A 25,935-nucleotide genomic window follows, 5' to 3' on the forward strand; every position below is an offset into this window, starting at 1 on the left:
GCTGTATCAACTTCAAGAGGAAAAAAAAAAGTTGTTTCACTAATCTGAACAAAATCTCTAGGATTTGATTCATTTTTGGCAATCACACTCAATTTTCCAATCTTTCTCAAGCGTTCTTAAATAAACAGATCCTCCCCACAATTAATGTCATTTGCAGATACAAAAGCTTAAGTACATTTGCCCAATAGATTATTCTTCTATAAACACAGCAGCAAAATCAAACATGAGTAACTCTTAAGCTACCAGCAAATCGGTTACAGAGAGCTTCAACAAAAAGCATCTGAAAAATCTACTTCCAGTCAACACAACTGAGCCATCTGCTTCTCACAGGTACCTGCCAGGAACGGGTTGCAAAACCGTATTAACAGAGACTACAGAGAAATACTTAAAATTCAATTTAAGCTCATCAGTCACTTCCATAGTCCTTCACATACACGTGGAAAGAATCCTCCACTCATCTCTTTGAAGTTACTGATTTGTTTGAAACCTGCTAGAAAAATGGCCACAACTACATTAAGCAGATTTGCTTTAAGCTACCTTTGTTAACATCGCCACAAAGCTTTTACAAGGATACACCATGCAGCCCTCACATACCCTTCTCCCAAAAATGTAAGTTCTTCTTCCTTCAGTAATCATTTTAATCATAATTTAAACTGCTGTAAAATACAGCAATATCTCTGTGCTCTCTGATTTATTAATGCTGAATGATTGCAATTTTGGACAATACCAAATGTATCAATTTATCTATTAATAGCCATCTACTATGTTTCTTTTTACTAACTGTTCCACCGCACGCAGCCTAAGTCTATTCTAGATGCTATATGTATGACTAACTTCGATAATATTCCTCTTTTTTTTTTTTCCTTTTTTCTTTTTTTCCAGTTTCCCAGGCAGTCAATTACTAAAACTCCCCACTGGCTATACAGAGTGAAGGATGCTGATAACCTCAGTGGAGATACTGCCCTTAGATAGATGTGTAAACAATACTTTCACGAGGGGTTAGTGCTATGATTTTATCTATTTACATTGTTAAACAAGAATAAAGAAAAATCCCAGAAGCAGTTCAAAGTTTCTTATTGGAAGGCTGTAATGAATTTCAATACGAGGTTAAACACTTCTCTTTTTAAAATTACTAAATAGTCTTTCAATCTATGTTCAAAAGAAAAAAAAAAAAAGACTAAGATTAATCATTCCAATAACATCAATTTCTGTTGTAAACCAGTAATACAACTGCATAGTTCAATATGTAGCCTGAAACTAATCTAATTTAGCGCTTACTTTTTTATTAAAAATAGCATTTTTTAATACATTATAGGTCTTTCTTTAGCCTTTTAATAAAAATAATTTCAAAAGAATTTAAATAAACTACTTGGATTTCATTTAAAGATCTCTTATCTTAAATTTTAAAGGAAAAACACATGTAGAACATCCTAGCACATCAGTAAAAGATATAATTTTGAGTTCCATTAATATTCCCAGATTACCAGTTCTGATCACATTAAAGCATGAGCATTGCTGTAGCAGAAACCATGCTCCCAAACAGCGTAAATTAAAGCAGAGAAAGTTATGATGCTCTAATCGCCGTTCTGAATTGATATCAATTTACTTTTGAGACACTGCCTTTAAAAATAAGAAAGGAGGACGTGGAATAATTCCAGTTCTGGATAAATTCAGGATGATTACAGATGTAAGCTTTTATTTGTCTCATTTTTAAACCATTCCCACAAGGTGTGTGAGTGACGGACTTGGCTAGCTCAGTACTCTGCACTCCAGAAGGCAACATGAGGCAGACAGACAGGTTTTTGTTTGTTTTAATAAATAAGGTTACAATAAACACTTATCAGTCTCAGTTGACCTGTTACAAGCTTTAAATGAGTTAAAATCTGTTATTAGTCCTTCTACCTTGGAAAACAAGAACACTAACAGACCTGGAAACAGCAATGTTATTGCCAGCACATTGTGCCTACTGAAGGGGCACACGCTTCATTGAAAGGCACTCAAGTATCCACTCCCCTAACTTCCTACATTTGCACTCTTTAGGACGATATAATTTCTTTTCCAGATATTCAGGCCAATAGGATTGGGTAGGTTTCTTTCTAACAACATAGTGACATCTCGTGGTGACACTCAGAAATTCTAGATCAGGCACATCAGCTTGCTTTCTTATGAAACAGCTCGCAAGCTCACTGCTCCTAACACAATCCAAACCCTACCAACATCTGTTGCTGTAGTTGGGTATCATTTCTGTATGAAATGGAATCAGAGATCCCACAGTTCAACTCTTCCAGTCATCCCTGCAGAGAACACCACATTTCTCCGCCTTCAGCAAATCAGTCCCTCCACCGCTGCTGTGTGGCAGCCACATACTTAATGAAAGTTTTCAGCTGGGAAGTAACTTCTCAGAACTGTGCATTCCTAGCAAAAATCCTAGCAAGAAAAGAAATTAAATCAATAAGAAGAAATATTATCTAAACTGTAGTAGACCAAATTTAGCATACTTGGCATACTAAGCAGTGGAACTGAATTCACTTAGCTAACAAGTAGACTTGAATCCACTTACACCTACTTATACTTTTTATAAGTAGATTTTCTACTGATTAGTCAGTACATTATGTAGAAGGATGATCTTTTTCAATGTTGTTTTTGGAAGCTTTTCTTTATGCTTTTTTATTGCAAAGAAGGTTCATATTGTTAATAGGTTAGAAAAGGTAATAAAGAAGGGTGTTTTGTTGAGTGCTTTTTCCCCTCTTCTTTTTAGGATTTTATAGTAAATATTTCCTGTTACAAAAACGATGTGAATGTTTTGTACAGACTTTTTGCCCATTAGCACTGCTTAACGGATAGTGACACTTAATGAAGAATCTATTTGTGAAGTGCTGTACCTAAAACAAGGCATCATCAGCAAAAACAGAAAAGAAAATATCCCTTCTTCCATTACCATATATGCAGTGTAACAATAATGAAGACCAGGTGCACACATGTGTGAGTTATTTTATACAAGAACAGCAAAACTGTCACTGTGGTCAGCAGTCTGTGAAGTATATAAACTAGAAAAATTACAATGTTGCAGAGGAAAAACCCCTAAAGTAATTACTGAAGTTTATTTAGCAGAATATGCACCTTTGTTGCTCTTCAGGTATTAGTGTTACAGTTTGTATTCTCCAATATTTCAAACAACTGCCATCTCCCACCTCGCAGTTTAAGCCAATTATGCTTGCTTCTATAGTGCTTGAGACTGAACTTAAAGCCAACAGGAAAATACTCCGTGTCAACAACCCACTGATCCCAGATATAATACCTCCGTTGTTCTGCCCTACATTTTCCAAAAAGCCATTCAAAATGATGCACGATGGGCCCAGTGCTCTAAAAATGCAGAAATCAATTTTCATTCGCAAAGTGAGGGATGTAATAATGCTCCTGCAACTTTACTGAGAAAACTCTGCATCTTGCAATACAATGATTTTCCACAGTTGCAAGGCAGAGCTTAAAACTGAGATGAATCAAAATCCATAGAGCATATAATCATCCACTGCTTTTGAAGGGTCCCAAGACCAGTAAGGCCATCTGATCCCTGTTCTGGTCATCAACATACAGCCGCTATGGACACCTGTGAGAAGTTCTGTAACAGACACCAACATCAATAGTGAAGAGGCCAGCAACAGAAACATCCCGTTGTTACAAAATAAAGCACACTGAAGTTTAGTCAAGAGCCTTATCAGTGACAAAACTGAATTCTACCTCTTGTGCACTGGGTTAATTATATATCTCCAAGAATAAATGACTTTTTTTGTTTCTTTAACTACCCATTGTATCCATCTCTGCATTTACTCTTGAAAATGCTGCTTTACTGCAGTGCTAGTAGAGTCCTGTAAAACAGCTACCAGTAACCAGATTTCCAGGCACCAAGCACACTTGAAATGGCTGAAGGGATTCACTTATTGCCTTACGCTCTCCTGCACCTTGCTGTGGTTTTAATCATCCTAAACTGTCAAGATTCACACCAAGTTTAAGGAGTCTAAAAACAAGCAGATCTGGAATTTTTAAAGAGGCTCAGAAATTCTCTAGGCCAACTCTCTTTCAAGAGCTCATTGAATCTATCAGTTGCTTTATCAATAGAGGAAAATGAGAAAAAAACAACAGATGTAAACATATGATGTCAGAGGTAGAAACCAAAAGAAAACATAACAAATCCAGCTGTAAAAATAGTCAGAGAAAGAAAACTGGTCACACAGGAGTTAAAAAAAGCCTACATAAATTATAAAGCATATATTACAGCTTCTCATTTCAGGCGTGATACCACAAATCTTAATCATGCAAAGAACTGCTTTGTTTCCTCATCAAACGATAGGGAACTAGAGGGAAGTTTTAGCTCATTTAACTCATTGTTAATGACAGTGCAAGAATTCTTTCATCAAAATAATTTAAAGTAATGTATTCATTCCTTTATATCTAATTAAAAATATCCTGGAGGGTAAAACCAGATAAACCCTCAGTCACCTTGGTGCAGATAGGTTAGGTCTCAATATGCAAACTCCACAGGCTTCTGAACACAGGATGAGAGAGAGGATACAGAAAGTCCATGCAAAGGAATCTGCACCAACTCGCCACACAAAACAGATCTGCCAAGGCACATTCCTTATAAGTGTGGGACTTGGTGATAAGAGTAAAGGGGGAAATCGTGATTATTCAAATTCCCTGATCATTTCCCTTCTCCAGAAGTTGACACTGAATGGGAATGAAAGAATGATTACAAGTAATTCCAGTACTGCTCATCACTAGAAGAAAAAAGAAATGCCTTCCAAGTCCATCTGAGGCTTCACGTGCCCAATCCAGTGACTGTATAAATGAACCGTATATGATTTGAAACAGGTTCAAAAACAAGTTTAAACTATCTGAAGTGCAATGTTGACTCCTCCATTTTCTATAACCAAATGGCCTTTTCACAAATTAGCAATGTGTAGAGGACAGGCTATGCTGAAATACAGAAATTGAAGGGAAAAGGTAATAGTGAGCTAATTTCTCAAACAGACTAAATACAGTGAAATACTAAAAATACATTTTCTCTTTAAAATTGATCCTGAAAGCCCTCCTCTTGGTGGCAAAGTTTTCACTAAAATTGAACAAACAAAACTCTACTTTTTTGGTAATGCATTTCTTAAGACACATGGAGATATTTATGAACCTGAACAGCTGAAGTAGCTCAACTAGATTAAAATACAACTATGCATTCTGGCATGTTTGCATGTATATAATTTCCAGGGTTTTTGTGGGTGCCTGTCAGGAACGCTCTCGATTCATGTTTATATTGGCCAACAACCTGAACAAGTTGGCAAGAGAACTACCTTGGTGTGGCTCTGAGCTGTTAATTAAGTTTAGATGTATTATGAAATCATACTCTTACAAGCTGGTTATGCAAACTAAACAGTAGGAAGGACTGGAATGCAGCTCCCAGGACTGATATCATCACCATCACCATCAGATATAATCTCTCAGAGATGTAGATCGCAAAATAATAAGTTTTGTGTTCAGGCAATGAAAGCATCAAATAAAATGGTTACTTATTACAGCTTATGGAAAGGATTAATATTAGACATCTTAAATTGCTAATCTAGTTTCATCAGCTTTACTTTCTCTTGTAGGATTCCAGAAATTTGACATTTTAATAATCATTACTACTTTTTTTTTTTTTTTTTTATGCCCTTTCAGCAACTTCAGAGCATTATTACCTTCAACTAAGGCAGCTCAAGTGTTCCTAAAGACTACAACATTCACCTTTCTCCTTCACAAAAGATTATCTACGGTGCCTCTTCCTCGTTTTGTACAGCGATCATCATTTCATAGATTAAATCCAAGACCTTCTGAATACCAGATTTTTCTACAGCGGAAAAAGCCAGGTATTATTTCCTAACTACAACACACTGTGATGCATCACTGATATAAAACTCGGCTACTACATTTCAAAGGCATTTATTTCTTTTTATTTCCAGGTGATCTCCACCAATCACTCTACCTACCCACGGGTATCATTTTCTGCTTCTGAGAGTAGCAATACAGAAATAAATAACAGATTTTTAGAATTTGTATTACAAAACTGACCACAGGCCATTTCTTCTCACACGTGACCATTTCTCTGCACACCGTTCTAAACAGCAGCCCCAGAAGCAGTTATATGTATTATAAAGTATTGCTTTAAATATATCATTCCTCAGACTTTTAAAAGGTAAATGAAAAGGTAAATGAAAATTTATGTACTCACATACCAGCAAAGCACCAAGAGAAAACTAGAACAAAATGAGGTTTATCAAAAGTAATACAAATGTCAACAATTTATTTGATTATAAAGGTTATAAACCAATTATTTGCTTTCCTACAACACTTTAAGCAAAGACTGTGGCCACTATCAAAAAGGGGCTTTTGACCTTCTCTATCCTTTCCACTTTACTATGGAAATTCACCTCCACAACCATCTTTTTCATTCTTTTCAGCTTCAGATCTTTAACTAGCCCATGTTCCTAACTAATGTTTCATTCCCCTCTCATTTGGTGCGATACTGTCCCTTCCACTGTACTGACCAAGAAGCTCAGAGGCTGGGAGATGGAGTAGGAGGATCTATGAAGGTAACCTTGATTAAAGGAGCTGTGCTTCTTTCCCACTTGATAAACACTTCTGTTAACTCAAAATTTACCAACAGTTGCCTTAATTATAAACAGAAACCCAAACATCAGTCTACAGACATAATTCCAGATATAATCAAGAAATAATTATGGAAAAAAAATGGTATTTTACTCTTCCTAACTGGTCTCTATAAAATGCTATAGCAGTCATGAACATTTACTGTTTCAGCTTATTATTATATTTGAAGGGACTTGCTTCTCAGGAACTCTAATAGGGTGTTTTTGTAGTAAGAGTGCATAACAGACATTGTATTTTTTTAATAACATTCAAACAAATTGAAACCACTGTCAAGATATAAAGAACATTAAACAGATTTGAATTCCTTTACAGAAGTATTTCAAATGAGGGAACAGGGAGCGAAGGTTATCTAAGGTTCGTCATCTCTTAATTTCAATTCCGTGTCAATTTAAAACTAAATTCACTAAATCAGTATGAAGCAGCACACACAGAAGTGCCTTATGTGCACCAGATGACTTCTGTGTCATTCAGATAAAGAACGGGTACATGCTGCTGACCACTACCAGCAATACTCCGTGAAGTACTGCCGTTCCATTGCTTTTGCATCACTGAAACTCACCCTCTTAAAACATAAACAAACTGCTCATTCGCAAAAGTGAGATTCACCAAGTTAAAAAATTAAGTTGTACAGATCAGAAATGTAATCACGGGAGACAAGCTCTGAGAGTTTTTCAATCACTGTGGGGCTGCATCAATTTAAAGTCATGTTACATTAAAGAGAAAAACGCCTGGGAAAGTCTCCCAGTTGTCACTTTAGATTAGATTTGTTGTTGTTATCAGACTGTGCATTTTGTAGGCTTTTTTACATTTTAAAGCCATTGCCTCATGCAGCCACACAGTGTATAAAGAAACATGTAACACGCAACTTCTCAACCAGATTGCCTAGAGATGAGGAATCCACACAAATTAACTGCTAGTCTACATACGAAGAAAGCACGCCTATTAACACTTGAACTTCAGTAACCTTAAAGTTCCAGGGAAACCCAGTCTAACCTTTCCACATTTTCCTTTTTTCTAATTCAAGTAGGTCCAGCTACCAAGTGAAGTCCTGTCATGTTCACAGAGAGGTCAACAGGAATCCAGAAATCTTTATTTCTTCCAAAAATTAAAGTGAACGCTCATTCTATCAAGACCTGCTGTTAATTGCATTTATTCTTTTTTTGTTGTCTAGGCAGAAGTGTTGCCTAGGCTTTCATCTACTGTAATGGGTTTACTTCTATAAATATTATATTAGGATGGTTCTCAGAATTACGCTTCCATATCAGACAACTGAACGTTATCCAGAAGATGCAAGATTTACCTTCATGAACATAAAGCCAACTAATTTTAGTTCATTTCTGTATGAATTCAAGTTGATTTCTGATTTATTATAATTACTCTGATAGTCAAGCTGTCACTTAAACATTATTGTATGCAATCAAATTACCAAATACTTTCCTCACACTGACAAGTGCAGCAAAATCACCGAATATGTTGCAAGACGTTACTACTTGAAGCAAATATTCAAACTGAGATTCACATTCACAGAACACAGTGATTTTATTTGGGTTGCATAAAAGCATTCTGAGTACTGCAGTTACAGCTTCTAAGAGGAAGTATGGTTTTTCTGAGAGTTATCATAAAGCACTCGTAGCACTTCTTGCTTTTCCACTCCATTTTTTGAGGTCCCAAGACGCTTACTATTCTGATCGGACCTCAACAGTATGTGGAAATTGAGTTATTTGAAGTCATCCATATTTTCATACTAGTAAAGAATGATTTCCCACTATGAAACTGCTAATCTGAGTTTCACACTTGGCCTGCGCACAGCTGTGCTGAAACTCTTTACTCCTATCTCTGCAGGCATTCATAGCCAGGCCAAATGGGATCCTGGGCAGTCTGATCTAGAAGCTGACAACTGGGGATTGGAACTGGATAATCTTTAAGGTCCTGTCCAACCTAAGCCATTCTTTCATTCTGTGATTTAATACGCAGTAGTTGGGTATTATGATAAAAATGGCACTCCCAGTCTTTCCAGTCATTACAGAGGTGCCAAGACAGGCCAAATCCATCCAAAGTCGAAGTAAAAACTTTCCTCTCCAAGGAAAGATGATGCACCATCATCATATGGCATTTAGAAGTTTACTACATGAAATCTGCCACATGTATGGAAAAGAAGTCCAGAGATTGACATGTAACAATAGGTAAGTCATAAGTAAGCAAGCTTTGTGCTCATGCCAGTTACTCTGAAGGTGGACTTTAAGCCTTGTACAGACCACCAAAAGTAAGAAGAATCTTATCCCGAAGCATGAGAGCTGAAACAAGCTGTGTCTTAGAATAGTACATCTTCAATCTAACACCACAGTCCTAAATCTGTTCTGGTTCTACAAATGCCTCTAGTTATTTCATTTTTTATCAGTGAAGAAAATGGAATAAAAAGTATTTCATACTTAACACCAAACAGACCACGTTATCCCAGAAGACGTGTTTAAATAATTTAGCTGTTAAAAGAATCTTTAACTATAAATGTACTAAATTCCAGCACAAAAGATTAACTACAAAAGAAATTAACACTGCCTTAGGAAAGAGAGATAACATTTTTCTAAAGCATTTCTAAAGCTTTTTGATATGCCAGTTTTTAGAATTATATCTGCAGAGAACTAATATTTTTAAATGAGACTTTCGGAGCTGCTCAAGTTTCAAAGTAGCATTTGAGCAAGTTGGAGAACTCTGTAGGACTTGTTTTGCCTACATTAAAAAAATCTGTACACAATCTTTATCCTCTTAAAAGGCATCACACCTATGAACCAATTGATCCATAATAAGAAAATACTCAAATTAATATTAGCCTAAAAAAAGAAAAAATGCCACTCATGCTTCTATCAACACCTTTGTCACATCATATCAAAGCATAGCAGCATTTTCTCCCCTCAACAACTTAAGTTTCCAGGGTTTTATCACCAGTCCAAGCAGTCTGTTTGCATTCTCCAATACAAACTGACAATCTAGTGATACAGTACATTAAAAATTCTCTGTAGTATTGACTGCCTGAAGCTGATGCTCCCTTGCTAAATGCAGTGCAGTTCAATTAACAGCTCTTCAATATACAATTTAATTTTTCTTTCATCTTGATCCACAGCTGAGCTTGAAATGAGGAATGCTGGAATAGATGTACTTTAAATATTGAAGCAAGTCTTTATAAGTAAATCTATCAAACCTGTAATGATTTCTGTCATAACACGATCAAACAGATGAACCTGAGTGTCTGTGATATTCAGGTTTCTGTATTGTTTTTCTCAGTCTTATCAGGGCTTTAAATTGCTTTTCCAAGAACAACCCCTAGAAAAAGGTAAGATTTCCTTTTATTTCAGTTCTCTTCAGATATAGAACTCTTTTACAGAGCTGCAGCTAAATAAAAATAAATAAATAAATAAATAATTTAAAAAAAAACCTTTCAGATGTAAAAATGCAACTTATCACTAATTGCCCTAAAAGTGATTCCAGAACTTTCAGTATTTCTCTCATTGTTCCAATAAGCAACCAGAGCACTGCATGGCACCAGTTTCCATTACAGAGTCCACACACAGCTGGGAGGCAAATGATTCTGGATACATTTTCCTGCTATAGTATGAATATACAAAGTACACTTGATATTTTCTCTAGATATTTCTGCTATTTTACAGAAGAATTTAAGGTTAATTTAACCAGGACAGAATGAAATATTGCATTTCAAAGTTGCTCTAAGTGGGACACTGCTGAAGGAAGCTATTAATATCTCTTACAGTGTGCATGCTCAAGGAAACGTTGTGAATCAGCTCATTTCTCATAGGTATACTACACAGCTCTCAAAATGGTAGGATTTACTACTGTTCTTCAGAAAGGAAAACACCCCAAGCTAAAGGCATTTTCTACTCCTTAAACACATTCACAAAAAAACAAACTTGACAACACTTACTGCCTTAGGTATCACCACTGACGTGGGTGTCTCTCCCAACAAGCTGGAGACAAGCACAAGTAAGAGAGGCTTCACTCAGCGCACACGAGCAGCATTAGAAGTACAGTAATCAGTTTCAGATGAATTCAGTCAACTGTCTTTTCCCAAGTGGTATATTTATGCACAGCGAAATATATAGGTTTACCATATTTGTTTTCACATTTGTAATAGTATGAGTTGAGATCCTAAGCTTTTATTAGTCATTACACTTTGTACATTTAATTATTTTACCTACATTGCCACTTCAGTGTTTTAGGATATATCAACTGGTCTGCTAATCATCACCACTGGCTTTCTCCCCTTAATTCTAGTCCTACATTTAAAATATGCAACTCAGTACTCTGTTTTAAATTGTCAGTGAAATAACATTCTGCATTTACAGTAATTAACTCATCATTACTTTGAATAACTACACTAATTGGTATGCTCTACAAACCTGCAACACTGCAGAATTAAAAATAAACATAACAAAGATATAATTTACAGCTAATCTATACTTACAATTAAAGTTAGTTTCAAGATTTATTTCATTCTATTATTTTTTATTAGCTACAGCAGACAGTAAATGGGGTGTACCACGTTCTGCTTTGCAAACACCTAGATTATAAAACATAATTACACAAATTAATTAGAAATGAGTATATACATTCACGTCTTTGTTTGTAACCATATCATATTAAACATGACTACATTTACGAGCAGTTTCTAAAAATGATAAAATAGTGTGACCAAGTACAACTTTAAAGTTCCCTGACCACACAAGGCATAAACATCCCCTGGAACAGAGTTCACTACCACATAAATTCTCCTAATGTCTCATTCTGAGCCTGCAGGTAGGTGAACACACAGGCTGCTCCTCAGCACAGTGGACCAGCATTTCCACAGGTGCTCCCAGTATTCAGTGTACCAGAGCTGAATCCAAGTCCTGCCTGACGCATTCCCTTATTGCTTTCTGTATCTTCTTTCCCACCTCTTCACAAGGGTTCATGGATGTCTAATGAAGCTTCAGGTCCCCTCAGTTTAATGCTTTCAGCTATCTAATGAGCCTAAGGATCCTTATCCTCCATTGAAGTTTGCTTCTAAACGGAGCAGAAGTTGTTAGACAAGGAGGTATAGACAGACTGCATACACCTTGGCTCCTTGGGAACTTGGATCTCTTCCAATAAGAGGGAAATGCACTTTCCTTGCTACATCTATAACACAATTACACTGCTACAGCATTCCATGTAAGCATGAAGCTGCACCACTGCAAAATAAGATATCAACCATAAGCTTACTTTTAGCAACTCATTTGTATCTTCATAAAGAGCGTCAACCAAGACAACTAAATTGGATCAAATAACACCTCACCATCCAAGCAATCTACCACATATGAAGTTGTACCTGTAATGTACATCTCAACTAAGGTTTCTGCAGGTGCCTAACATGGTGCATCCTGGGCATTTACAATTAGCTCTTTGTAATCACCACCACCACACATTCACAGCCAAAAAGTCCTAAAAGTGTCACAGTTAAAACCACCTGGGTCACAAAATGTCCCTCATGACAGTTATAGAGTAAAAGAAGTCCAGAATTGTCCTATAGGTTACCAAGCTGGCATTGACATACTGCTGAGAAGCCAGAGCACCTGAAAGAGGCATCTGCAAAGAGCAAGTCTAAGGCAAAGGCATTCTCAGATTTATTTTCCTACTTAAAAGTAAAATAATCATTTATAGGCACATTTATGAAAGTAAAATTATATATATATATATGTATATGTATATATATATATATTCAGATAGTTATTCCAGATTTAAGTGATTTGTGGATTGCTGTACATGCCTCCAGCAAAACTATACCAAAATACCCCCAAATATTCGCTTAATTGAATTAATTCAATATTTCCATTTTATATGTAATGTCTACTCTTGAAGTTAAGGGTGTATATCAGTGATCTCGAACCACAAGTGAAGAACAAGTTCAATGAACTGTTACTTCTTTTTATCCACAACAGAAAGTTATAGTCTGAGTAATAAAGCTTGCGCAAAACGATGCACTGACTATCTGTATTAGGTTAAATTAATAGAGGCTTAGAGCAAAAATTGAACCATTTAGACTGCATTTTCAATTTTTCCTCGTGAACATTCTCCCACAAATAGGGTACCAATAACAGAATGCATTACAGCTTAAAAAACTCTAGGAAAGGACATAGTTCCTCACTGCACAGGTAGCATCACATCCAACCCATTCTAGTTCAGAGCTCTTACATGGCAAGTATAAAGTAAAAGCCAAAATTAATATTTAACATGACAAATGACATTTAAACGTAATGCATGCTTTCGCCTCTAGCACAAACAGGAAAGCACATACGTGAAGCACTTCCTTCCGAGACATAAAACAGAAAGTAACAACAAAGAACTTTAAATTGCATTGCTTCATAATGAAGGAGCAGTTGTATCTGGCATGCACTCCCTCAACACAGCTCTAATAAATCTCAGTAACATCACTTCAGAGTTGTTGGTTTTGTTTTTTCAAGAGCACCCAACAAGCAGAAGAAAATACAATCACCTTTCACATCTGATATTTAATAACACAAATTATCTCAGATATTAGCAGGTTTCTCCGCGCTTGCCAAATACATGGAGAAAAAACTAAAATACTGCCTGCTACAAAAACATTCATACATATGGATATGTAGAGTTAGTGTATTCAGATGGCTTTGGAGATAGAACTTTCAGTGAATAAGGCAATGTGCTTTTATACTTTTAAACAGAAGCACAACTTTGATATACTTCAGGCTTACAGCCTCTTATTAAATGAATCACCATATGTATTCTCAGCAGAAAGGCATTTCTGATCTCTGGGATCCAAAAACAATTATAACTCCAAAAACACAATTACTGAGATGTCTCTCTGTTTTATTCTTAGGAATCCAAATTAAGAACAACACACGCTAGGTTAGCAACAGGTACGCGTTTCACTTGACAAATAAAGCTACTTTTTACCACAAGGCATTCAGTTTCTTCCGCAAAGGGCTGCAAGACTGATGACCATTCAGTTATTACCAGATAAATATCCTGTTTAAAACTAATGCTATCAAATACCCCATTCTGTTCACTTGTAATAATTACCTAAAACTGATTTTTCTCCGTGAAAATCAGTTACATGAAAATCTTTGAGATCTTGGATATAAATGTACTTCATTTACTTTTTTTATAAAATTAAAGCAAAGCACCAATTTGGGGACAAAATGACCCACTGGATTTCACCATGACTTTCATAAGAATTATCACAGTACGTATTAAATCATTAGTGAGAAAGAACGCTGCCTGTTAGTTTTAAAATGCAGAGAATGAAACTCATTGCAGAAGCAAAAGAGAGCCAATAATATAATTACAACACTATGCCTGTATAGTCTGAGTTAATGCTTTTATTTGACATTGCAAGGCTATGCTTTCTCCCATGAGCCTCAATGAAGACAAGGTTCACTCTAATTGGTTCCAAAGCACAACCTACCAACAACAGCCTTCCTCAAGACCAGGAACGGTAATTTCCACACGACTGTAAATAGTGTTTGCAAACAATACAAACATGGTAATAAGAGGCTAGGTGGGTAATTAATGTGGTTACAAAGCAGCTTATTTGCATTTTTATTTAAAACTGCCTTCTTTAAAAAGCAGCTCAGATTTCTTTCTGCAAAAGGAGCCTTGGTTAAGGAATAGAGCAGTAATTACTCTCTTTAGGGGTTCTTTTATACATCCTTTAGGGAATTAGAATGAAAAGATAAGCAGAATTATAAAGGGAATCATGTAAAATATGAAATGCACTATAAACACTTAGTACTGTATTTACCATAAGCTAAGCTTGTCTTCTTCATTAATGGAATATATTACAAGCTTCTGTTACAATCAGATTAATTGTAAAGATGGCTTAAAAAAAAAAAAAAAATACTATAACCCCTTCTATACTCCCCGAACTTGCAGTTACAAAACTAGTGATAATACAACTCAGTCTATGTAAGAATGCATCTACCTGGACCGTATCAAGTAGGAGTTTTTAGTTTCAGCAATGCAACATAGTTCTGGATGATAGAATCTGGGAGAGAAAAGCTCAGACAGAAATCAAACCCAAATCACACCAGTATAAGTAGAGTACTGAGAACACCAAACTTCACCCTATCAGTTAAAAGGCCAAAGAATATGATCCTTTTCAAGACAGGTATCTAGAGAGAGATTTTTAACAATGTTGAGTAAACAGCATTTTCTGGTGCTGTTTTGTTGTAGAGTAAGCATAAAATGTAGTTTTAAAGTGAGGGAGTAACTTTTGTATTAAAAAGCTAATACAGCATTTAAATAGTATTATGACAAAGCTTTACATGTGGTAAGGATTTTGTGACCTGTAGTTCAAGATCAAGAACAGCATGGCTGTGCTAAAGAAACCAACTGCACACAAAAAAACTAACCTCAACATTTCTGCTGATTGGAAGAAAAAAATTAAGATATAGGTAAGACACTGACTTCTTCATAAATTACATTTTAAACTATACATACACACTTGTATATATGTATATATTATATATATATATATATCAGATGTTGGAAGGTGAACAAAACCAAAAGAGCTAAAGTAATTTAGTCAACTCAAAAGTTGTTTTAATGGTAAACTAACTGCACATCTTGCAATCTCATCACAGTGACAGTGACTTCTTGGTTTCTATCCGTTGTCCACAGCAAGATGAATTCATACATTAGCACAAAATTCCACAACACGAGCTTAAAGACAGAATATAAACTATATGTTCCATACCATCCTCACAATCTCTTCCACAAAGTATAAAAATGAAGAAATTCACCTTTTTTACAAAAAATTTCCTTCACACATAAAGAACTCAGTTGTGCTAAACCACTTCCAACAGCCCTCCACATTTTGCCTGACATTCCTAAACTCTCTCCTGCATTTATTATGTTACCATCATTTGAGAAGTGATCATTCCTATAAAAATAAATAAATAATATATTATGAAATAACTGTTCAACAACATCTGTTTATGATTATTTCCTTAATTCTCATTTATTAAATTAGAGCAGAGATCTGAGAACATTTAGTACTAAAGTCTTTGCTTGCCAGCAGCACAATGGAAATCATTGCAACTGTGCAGGGTAGCAAGTACTAAAAGTGAGGAAAAGCAAAACTCTGCAAAGTACAGAACAGAAAGGGGCACCATGCAGTTCTCCTGCACACTGCCATGTACATGCAAATGCCAAACAAATCCATGTTTCACTGAGTACATTTTAGCAGTGAATAAAAAAATTTTCATTTTCTGGAGACACTTTCAAGTAGATAAAAGCCAAAATACCCTTTTGAGAACTCTTCCTTTTTTAATCCACTTTCACACATACCATACATTATTATGAATCATAAACATCAAGTATACGAGAATTAAAATACTTCCAAGTTCCTACTACCATACTGAGAAATTAAACATGCGTCACATTAATTAAACATATTTTATTTATCCATGTTTACTGGAAATATAAGCCACGTGAGGGCCTAAATGCTTGGCAAACGTATTCCAAATCCTTGAAGTCTCTGCCATTCACTCACACTGACCGCAATCTGCTTTACATTTTATAAATGTAATTACTTTAAAATATCAGAGCATTTATCTGGACAGTAAAACGCTGCCTGCTGTACAGCAATGGTGCGGGGCTAACTCCAGACCAGGACGTAGGCACGCAGCCATTCAGCTGCAGCCGGTGCATCAACTCTTGTGTAAGTGACATCAGTATTCAGAAGGATGCCCATCCTTAAAAGTTAGGGACTTAACACATCTGCTATATAATTCAGACACTGTTTTACAGTGGTTTCATTGCTAACCATAAAAACAGTAACAGTGGAACTGTATAAACAAACTGAACAGTGTTTTTACTGTAAAACATGCATGTAATATAAATATTTGCCTTTCCCTTTTCTCAGCATCTGTAATGAGAGCAAATTCATGCCATATGTTTATAGTGTATAAAAAATAGATCTTAACAATCCATCCATGCAAACATTGGTTGAACTGTTTAATGTTTTTAACTGGGAGTTTTTCAAAACATGAATTTCCTCCCAAATCACTCAAAAGCTTTGAGCTCTTGTCGGTGGCTACACTCAGCCATTTGCAGCAGTTTTTAGACGGATCTGGCAGAAGCAGCTGAAGAGCTTAGATTTCTCACAGATGGCAAGATCAATAGCTCTGACAGGTGAGACATTCCATGTGGATAGCTACAGACCCAACACACACCTGCACGCAGGAACAAAACTGCCACCACAGAACACATTAGAAGACTTCAAAATGCTACATCAACTGCTTACTAGCACCTTATACTAACAGAGTAATAGCAGACTGCATTATACTCAGTTTTGATCAGTGCTGCATATGTGCGCTACTTCTGCTTCAAATTACGCCTATTATTTAGCAGTATAATTTCCACCTGCACCTAGAAAATAACTTTGCAACACACGTCCCTTTCATGAGCTGTCTCAGCTGAGCGCATTCCTCACAGGAACTCACTGAACTCCTTAACATTATGGCCAAAATCATTCCCAATGGTCTCAACCAGTATCAGCGACAGTAACAGCTAAATAAGACCAATAGGATCCATTCTCTGATAGTAAGACAAAGGTTGATTCTATTCAAATTACAGTTAATTGAAAGATTCCTTCATTTCAAAAAGATCCGTATCACACTCAAAAAATATTCACGTTCAGCAATGGCAGTAATTTGTTATTTGAACATGTATGGCCTCTTCCTACAAGGGCTTTTACCCATGGCAAGGTTTGGAGAACTCTTTTTATCTTGGTGCTTCAGCACGGCCACTATTCAAAGCGCCAGAGGATGAACACTATGCTGCAATGATGTGCGCACCACTTATGCATAGCTTTGGAATATCATTCTTGGAAACAACACTATTCCTTATTACAAAAAAAAAATGACAGTAATGGAATAATATTTTCACAGGAATGTGTGCTCTACAGTACAATATTCAAACAGATTATTTAAGACCTTTCATTTCACACCCCTATGAAACCCTATTTCTGTACTGGGTAAGAGACCATGGGTTCATTCCATAGTTATCACACAACCAAAGACATTTTTCTATAAGCATCTGTTACTAATCATGATGAGATGACGCCACTGTATCACCCACTTGAGTACATTTCCAGTAACAACTTATTTTATTGGTTCTAACAGTCTCAGTATGGAAGGTATGTATTGAAGTTTGACTGATTTATAGAAATGGCTCTGAAAATTTAACATCCAATATATATAAAATGATTTTTTTGTTGTTGTTGTAGTTGCTTCAAATTAGCATCCATTACTTTTGAGAGATTAGAATAACATTTCACAGAGCTGCTTTTATCTGTATTCCTGGTACATACATGAAGTACTATAATCCAGAGACACCAGCGGAGCTGAAACACTATTTGGGTAATGAGTCCTTCTTCCTTGAGGAGGAAACAAGAGTACTCAACACATGAAAAATTGTGCCCATGTTCTCTGTAAGTGCACCCAATTTGCTTCTTATCTCTCTGTTCTTTGCAAAATTACAATCGGAATACAAAGACTTAGTTATCAGGTTTTAATTTAATTCAGTTACTTAATCAGCAAGAATATAAATCACTCATTAGGTGGAGAATACTTGGGGGGAAAGAAATAGAGCAAGTAGTCGTGTTTACTTTGTTGGTTTTCTTCATAGACATTCTCTCTTGTCACATCTACACCTTGTAATTTTCTACACATAAAAGAAATCCACGTTTTCTTTTTACATTTTAATCTAATCTTTGATGTTTAGCTGTAGGCTCAACACTGAGAAATGATTACAAAAGAAATATTATACTTTTTTAATATGATATATTTAACTTGCGATTTATCTTTTAATATCTATTTCAGAGACTATTTGACAGGAGTAAATAAACGAGGGCTTCCTGGCAAGAAAACCCATGATTTATGAAACATTTTATTATTCGTTCCCTTAAGAACTTTCTTGAGAATACCACTAACGTCATGAGCTATGCACTCCTATCCCACCATCTTACTCATAGTCAATTAGAAAATTATATCAATAATAATGTAAAATAAATTACTTAGCTTCTCTTCCCAAAGCATAGATTTCAATGTTTGTCAAAGCATCTATGTGTACAAACAGCACTGCAGTGTTTTTCATTAAGCCTTAAAGTCAATTAAGCTACGAATTGGAACAATCATTCCTCCTTTGCAAAGTATTGATATTTTTTTCTTGGCTGCTTTCAAGCCTTTTCACTACTCAAGGAGAGATTTATGTTTGACAATTTCTTTCTGATTAAAATGAATCATAACTCTAGAATTCTAATTTCCTCTTTTCTGAGCAAGAAATTATCAAACAGTTTTAAATTGATTTTGAATGTCATCGTGCATGAACAACATTCATTTTCAAGATATCAACTGTAAAGCTATGCTGATCTCTTTTATCTGCCTTTACATACTCTCTCTTGCTTTCTCTCCATACATTTAAAGACATTAAATTGTACAAATATAATATACCTTTCTAAAAAAAAAAATTATATATGACAGACTAGCTCCATCAGTCACATTAAAACTTGTCACAATGCTTTACATACAAAGCAATTACCTCTCTATTTGCAACATTAGCAAAAAAAATCCACTTCAGTAGGAAAATAACTGGAATACTGCAGCTTGCGAATAAATGCCAGTTATCTAAAGTAATTTGCAAGTTTCTATGGCTCATCCTTGGACAAGCGGCTCCACCTTCCTATAAAGCAGCTCTTTTGACACAGATTATTAAAATCAGTTTCCCAGATTTGTCTCCAGTAGTCAAATAAAATCAGTGAAATTTAGCTTTAAAATATCCTGAATAATAGGAAATGTTTTCTCTCATCGTTCCTCCTTCTTTCCCTAAATCCTGAAAGCTGGATTTTTGGTGCACATAGCTTTCCAATTTTCACACATAACCTTAATTTTCAGCTTTTACCATGTAGGTCACTCCAAAAGTAATGGCTCCTGTAGTTTCCCTTGAAATAAACAACAAAGAGCACAATAGCACTACTCCATAGAGAAAATCCTCAGCTACAACATGCTATTTTTCAGCATGATTGCCATCATTCATTCTGCATTTTTGCCAGGAACGAAGAGCTGCAAGCTGCATTCATAACTATCATCACCAGTGGAGGTGACCCACTGCTGCTGTCACTGCTGCTGAAATGTTCCACCCACCACCTCACTGTGTTCACATGCACTGCTTGGCCTCCATAAACATTCAGCAAGTTACGAATGTCAGTGAGTGCCATTTTTACTGCATGGAGAAATTCAGTTTCACCTCTTGCCTGCATCGACACTTCCATGTCAGACATCAATTTGTCAGACTGCCCCTCTGCTGCCATTTGTCACAAGGCGACAAAACGGAACGGAATATTGGTGGAAGGTACAACCTCTACTGCCATACCACCAACAGCTACCTCTGACATCATGGGCCAACATAATAAAATAGGAGGCATTACTTTCAGAGCAGGCCTTGTAGAAGTTTTGTGGGGGGGTTTTGCCTAACAATTTCTTTGAAGTACAACAGGCTCAAGGAAGAAAAGCAACATTTCCACAGGCATTTTATGACACTCCAGACCACCATCTCATAAACAAACTCAATACGGGAACCAGCTGGATGCTTTTCCTCAGCATTCTTACGTATTATCATACATTATTTTTGAACTTTGCATTACAGTAGATTTCACCTCCCCACTACCCCACATATATTTCAGGCTTTATTTTTACAGGTAATCAACTAGAGAGTGGTATCAAATTAGAAATAACATCAGTTTGCATATTTTGAATTATTTTGTCTTCTTGCTAGGACCTCCAGTTGCTTCTTTCATAAGGAATTGCAATGCTCCGTGGGATGACAAGTTTTAAGGCATGCTGTCCCACAGAAGAGCCAGCACGGTGTACACATACCTTTTGGTAAGATATTTGCTATAATTAAGGAAATAGATATTTTATTTCTAACACTGTGCACATGAGGCACAGCAGCACACCAGCATTCCATTCCACACAGCAACAACTTTTTGAGTTGTAAAAATGTACTTCCGCAAATTAGAAGGAAATTTGGGTTTGGATGTTCAGTTGAAAAGCAGGCACTTATTTAGCAAATTTCTATGCCTCAACATATTGGACAAAAACTGTATTTATAGCACAGCCCAGAAACAAACTGAATGCAAGCAGGTAGCATAACTGCTGCCAAAAACACTGTGCAAAATGAACATGAAGCTTTGTAAGGCTGCATCTTAAACAGCTTTTTTCTTTTCTTTTTTTTTTTTTTTTAATTGATTCCAAATTGAAAAGTAAAGCTCAAGTAAGTCCATTTCCTTTTAATCATTTTGCTTTCCCTAGAAACAAGGGAGACAAAACACTGTGGATATTTTGAAGTTCTTTTTAGCACAGTGCTTCCAGCCACATTTTGAGGACTCATCTGAACCTTATAACAGAGACTGTTAACATTTTTCTGGAACTTCAATTTTAGGAAAGAATTATCTATTAACAAATTCCTGGTCTGTTCTGACATCTATAAGCTAAAATATAACATTTTATGTCAATATTTTAATATTAGTATCAATTAACCAAATTAATCTTTGTCTCTGTTTTCAATAAACGGGGCAAGTTTTGTGTTTTTCTCAAGATTGCTTACAATTTGATGTAAATTTTAAGCTTCTTGTAATTCATCAACTAATTCTCTCCTGGTTACACATTCCAAGTAATTAAAGTTCAGTAATAACTTATTCTTTCTGCTCCAGCACCTGCATTTCATTTGTTTATTTTCCCAGAGTCATAAATCTGAAGGACTGTCAAAGTGCCATAATATTAGCGCAATAATCAAAGTTAATTAGTCCCCCTTAATAAACAACAACAAAGCCATTACAAAGATGCATTGAAGGTTTTCCAGCTACCCAGTTTACAGATGAGATTATTTTCTGAACAATTAGAATTTGAAAACTGTTAGTAAATAAATGCAGTGCTTCTGAAGTAATTTGAAATTCAGTGATCTTCACTCAATTACAAATTCATTAACTTCTGGTGAAGAAATACAAGCTCTAAAACTAGTACTCCTAAAGTCACATGGCCTTCAAAATGCTTAAGATAAGCTTAGGATTAAGAGATCAATGTGGTATTTTACACTAAAATGACTTTTATCCTAAGTTAAAATAAATAAATTAATAGAATGGTTTGGGTTGGAAGGAATCTCAAAAATTAGATAATTTCAATCCCCTGCCACAGACAGGTTTGCCAACCACTACATCAGGCAATAGATGAGGCTGCCCAGTGCCCATCCAACCTGGCCTGGAACACCTCCACACACTGGCCAAGAGAATATCTCCAAACCCTTCCCCAGAGGAAGGAAACAGACAGGAAAACTTCAACCTTCGTGCCCTATGCTCATCCATAAAGGAATTCTCTTAGAATTTCACATAATGAATCAAACAAACAGATAGCTTTAATGTGAAGTATGGAAAAGAAGATATTTTTGCCTCTCAATTCTTTACTGTAAGTCATTAAAATCATCCAAGCAAGAGAATAAGATCTAAAGCCAAAGATTTTGTTTCTTCAAGAAAATCATTACAAAAATTAGCAGCATTATAAGCATTACTTGTTTAGAAAGTAAGCTAGCATTGTTTGTTTGTTTTGCACTAATAAATATCTGTAGACTAACTACATGTAAATATTAGTAATACAGATGCCACTCCATATCCTCTCGGAGCAGCCAAAATATTTTCAGAGATTGAGAAATAGAGCTAGAACATTCATCACTATAGTTCTAGCAGAACAGAAATGAAATTCCAAGAACTTGACCTTGCAGTTTATTGTACTTAGAGCATACAGGGCTGTATCAAGAGATTAACTCCTAAAGTCAGCAACCAAAGCAAGCTTGGACAAAACTAGCCTTACTAGCAAGTAAATGTTTGCATGAGGAATAAATTAAGAACGCTGAACACATTACAATAAGGGTCTTAGAAGACCCCCCCAAAAAAGCAGGGAGAGGAGAGAACTAGGAGTCAAAGAAACAAGGGAATAGAAGGCACTGAAGGGCTTGTAAGTGCATAACAAAATGGAAGAAAAATGAATGACAGAGGGAAGAAACATGAAGGAACTGAGACAAACTACCTGTAACAGTGGAGTTTTGCCTGATGGACATGGAAAAGAGAAAAACACCTTTGGTTTTCAAGAAGTATGATTCTCTGTAATCTCCCATAGTACAAAAACTAAAGGCAAACAAATGGCTGCCTGATACCTCAGCGAGTACACTCTCCTTCAGCTTGTTATAGACTCTGGTTCAGGAATCACCCTGTCCTTTGAACTATGAAATATGTCTCAGTGGTTCTTTCAAACTCACAAAGCTTTTGTATATTCTTATATAACAATATGTCAAGCCTTACAGTCCAGCACGATCACATGAAATGAAACATCTCCAGCAGAAGTGACCAAAGTAAGACAAACACCCTTTTCTTTAGATTCTTGCATGGCACCATAATACCTATTTAACTGCTTGAGCATCAAAAAAGTTTCCATACGCTGACAAACACAGTTTAGTGTTGGACATTATAAGCATTCACTTACCCATTCCTCAAGAATGCGTTGCACAGCATCATTGCCTCTTGACATATTTCTGCAGGCCAGGATAACATGAGCCCCATGCAGTGCAAAAGACTTCGCAGTTTCAAAACCTACAATAAAACATTTTCCTAGTCAGAAACAGACCTCAGTAACAAAAGAGAGCTATATCATTAGAAAAACAGGCAGTGCACATACTGAAGTATTCTAACACTACCTGCTGTCTGAAAACAAGCTTGCTGGTCACTTGGACACAGCTGTTCCGAGTACAATGGGAAAAAAGTACAGATGTCACTTTAAGCAGGTCACTGGGACTGTAATTGTATGCATCTTGCTCAAGATAGGCTTGGGGTCTTCAAAACATACATTCCAATTTTTCTCTCTGTCCTTATTTGTTAGAAAGTAGAACTCTACTTAATTCCTTGTTTGACTGTTAGGAATAAGTAGGAATAAGCCAAACAGTAAGACTGCAAACCTGTTATGTCTGGCAAGAGCACAAGGTAGATTATAATCTACTAAAGCATTTTATTATACAAGCAGTTTAAAATCTTTGCTAAGATTTTAGTCAAATAATCTGTGTAGAGTAACCTCATTTTTTCATCATCTAATGCCAAGCAAGTTCTCACATTGTCTCATGAATAACCAGCTAACTACCATGCACTTTTGATACACAGGGTATCATAGACTCAGTGGTTCACTGGATGAAAAACTAATCCATGAAAAAAATTCCTTCTTTTGAGTAAACCAGTGGGCATGACAGTCTGCATGCACGTTCTTTCCAAATCCAAAACAAGAGGAAAGATAATCCGCACTTTAATGCTGCACTCCAGTAATGAATATCCCTGTTTTGTTCCTTCTACAGTGAATTTCTTAGCCTCTGTATATAAACTTACAGGCAATATTATTAATCAGCTCTTCCCCATTCTCAATCTGGGCTCTTAATTTCTCCTTTCCAAAAAGGCACTTCAGATTTATTTCCATTTGTAAATTTGGGACTGTCTTGAAATTTAATGAGATCAATTCAAGTTATGGAATTATCCACCAAGAGCTGCAGCTTATCCGCCCTTGCATCATATGCAAGCTACGTAAGTGTGCTCTGTTTTGCTGCCCAATTCATTAACGAAAAGCTGCCTACAAACTGGTCCAAGATAAACTTCATTTGATTAGAATGATCTGTCACAATTTACAACAGACTGATGAGTTCTTGGGAGCACAGAAAGCTTATAAAGAGCAGAGACTTTAGCCAGAAACTAGGTTTCTATCAGGGTGAGCTATTCCATGTTTGTGATCTATTCAATAATACCACAGAGTGCCCATTTTCATGGAAAACTCTAACAATGAAACTATCTGAAAGAAGCATAACATAACTTAATGAGTTCAAATTAGACAAGCTTAAACTAGAAAATGAAGAATTGAACTGAAATGCCCAGCAATTTAAGCTTGTGAATAAGTCAAGGAGAAGAGGTATTTGTTTTAGCTTTAGAATATTTAAAGCACGTTCGTGTTTTCATTTTAAAATTTGTTTACCAAAAAAACCTATTAAGATAGGATGTCTCACTTCCAAAACAGCCTGGAGCAACAAAACTCAGAGCACAAGATGTAACTTCCATTATAGAAACAAGAGACACCAAGACAAATTTAGACCATTTTCTGCAATTACATACTTATGGTATTTAAGTCCAAGTAATTTTCTTCCATCTCTTTTAAAGCCATTCATTGTACCAAGCAACTTTAATTACCTGGGTAATTCATTGCATGCACATGAATTCAGCTACAGCATGTGCAAAGATTTCCCCTGTTCCTAATTCTACTTTAAGAGTATTTAATTAGAATTTTTCATATAACTGAATATAAGACATTGTACCACAGCACTATTAGCTAACTGTATGCTTCCTGTTTTGCACAAAAGAAAACAACACATTCTCAACATCCTGCTGTACTACTAAAAACTAGAGAAATGCCTGGGAATATTTATTGTACTGTTATACAAAGACAGCCAGTTTAATTTGCTAAGTATGATGATGTTTAGCTAACCGTACCCCATGTCACACTTTGCACAAAATAATAAATTCCATGTCATTCTCATTTACAGTTAATAACTTGATTATAAATTAAACTGAGAACGACTGAAACTGAACTAATTACAAACTCCAAATTCAGTTAATAATACCACTTTGATTTTTCTTGCCAAGTCAGTGACTAAAACCTTCCCTGTACTATTTGCTCCTCTCGGCTCTACCAGAGGATGATTCTTCACCCATAGACAGATGCATTCTGAATCTTTCCATGAAATTATGTACTTAAAAACCCTCTGATTGAATTTTTAACCAGCAGTCCCTCCTTCCATTTAATATACAGCCACAGGTCAAGTGGTGATAGGCTCATTTGTTATGTTCACATTATAAACTACTAATTCATTCGTAAACTCACTGTGTTTAGAACAGTTAGATTTGTGCAAAAAGAGAAAAATAAATCCAGGTATCCCAAACCACACAATTACTCCAATTCAGCTACTGAATCATTAGCCTTGTAGGGATTGCATAAGACCATTAGACCTTCATCTTTCATTCTCTTAGTCTGTATGAAGGATAATCTTTTCAGACTGTCTACCGCATGAAAATTATCAAAAATAAGAGGCAACACAAAGACTACA

The 25,935-nt window shown here is 35.8% G+C and overlaps 1 protein-coding gene across 3 annotated transcripts in view; it reads right to left on the reverse strand.

The window, feature by feature from the left end:
• The window catches only part of WWOX (WW domain containing oxidoreductase), a 450,173-nt gene that overhangs the window by 395,756 nt on the left and 28,482 nt on the right, over positions 1 to 25,935 (reverse strand). For all 3 annotated transcript variants that reach the window (XM_072346077.1, XM_072346075.1, XM_072346076.1), the window contains exon 5: positions 23,289 to 23,395. In XM_072346077.1, the coding sequence (XP_072202178.1) occupies positions 23,289 to 23,395 (107 nt within the window). The remainder of the gene's footprint in view (positions 1 to 23,288; positions 23,396 to 25,935) is intronic.

Source organism: Excalfactoria chinensis, chromosome 11 (assembly GCF_039878825.1).
Source record: "Excalfactoria chinensis isolate bCotChi1 chromosome 11, bCotChi1.hap2, whole genome shotgun sequence".
Taxonomy (NCBI): domain Eukaryota; kingdom Metazoa; phylum Chordata; class Aves; order Galliformes; family Phasianidae; genus Excalfactoria; species Excalfactoria chinensis.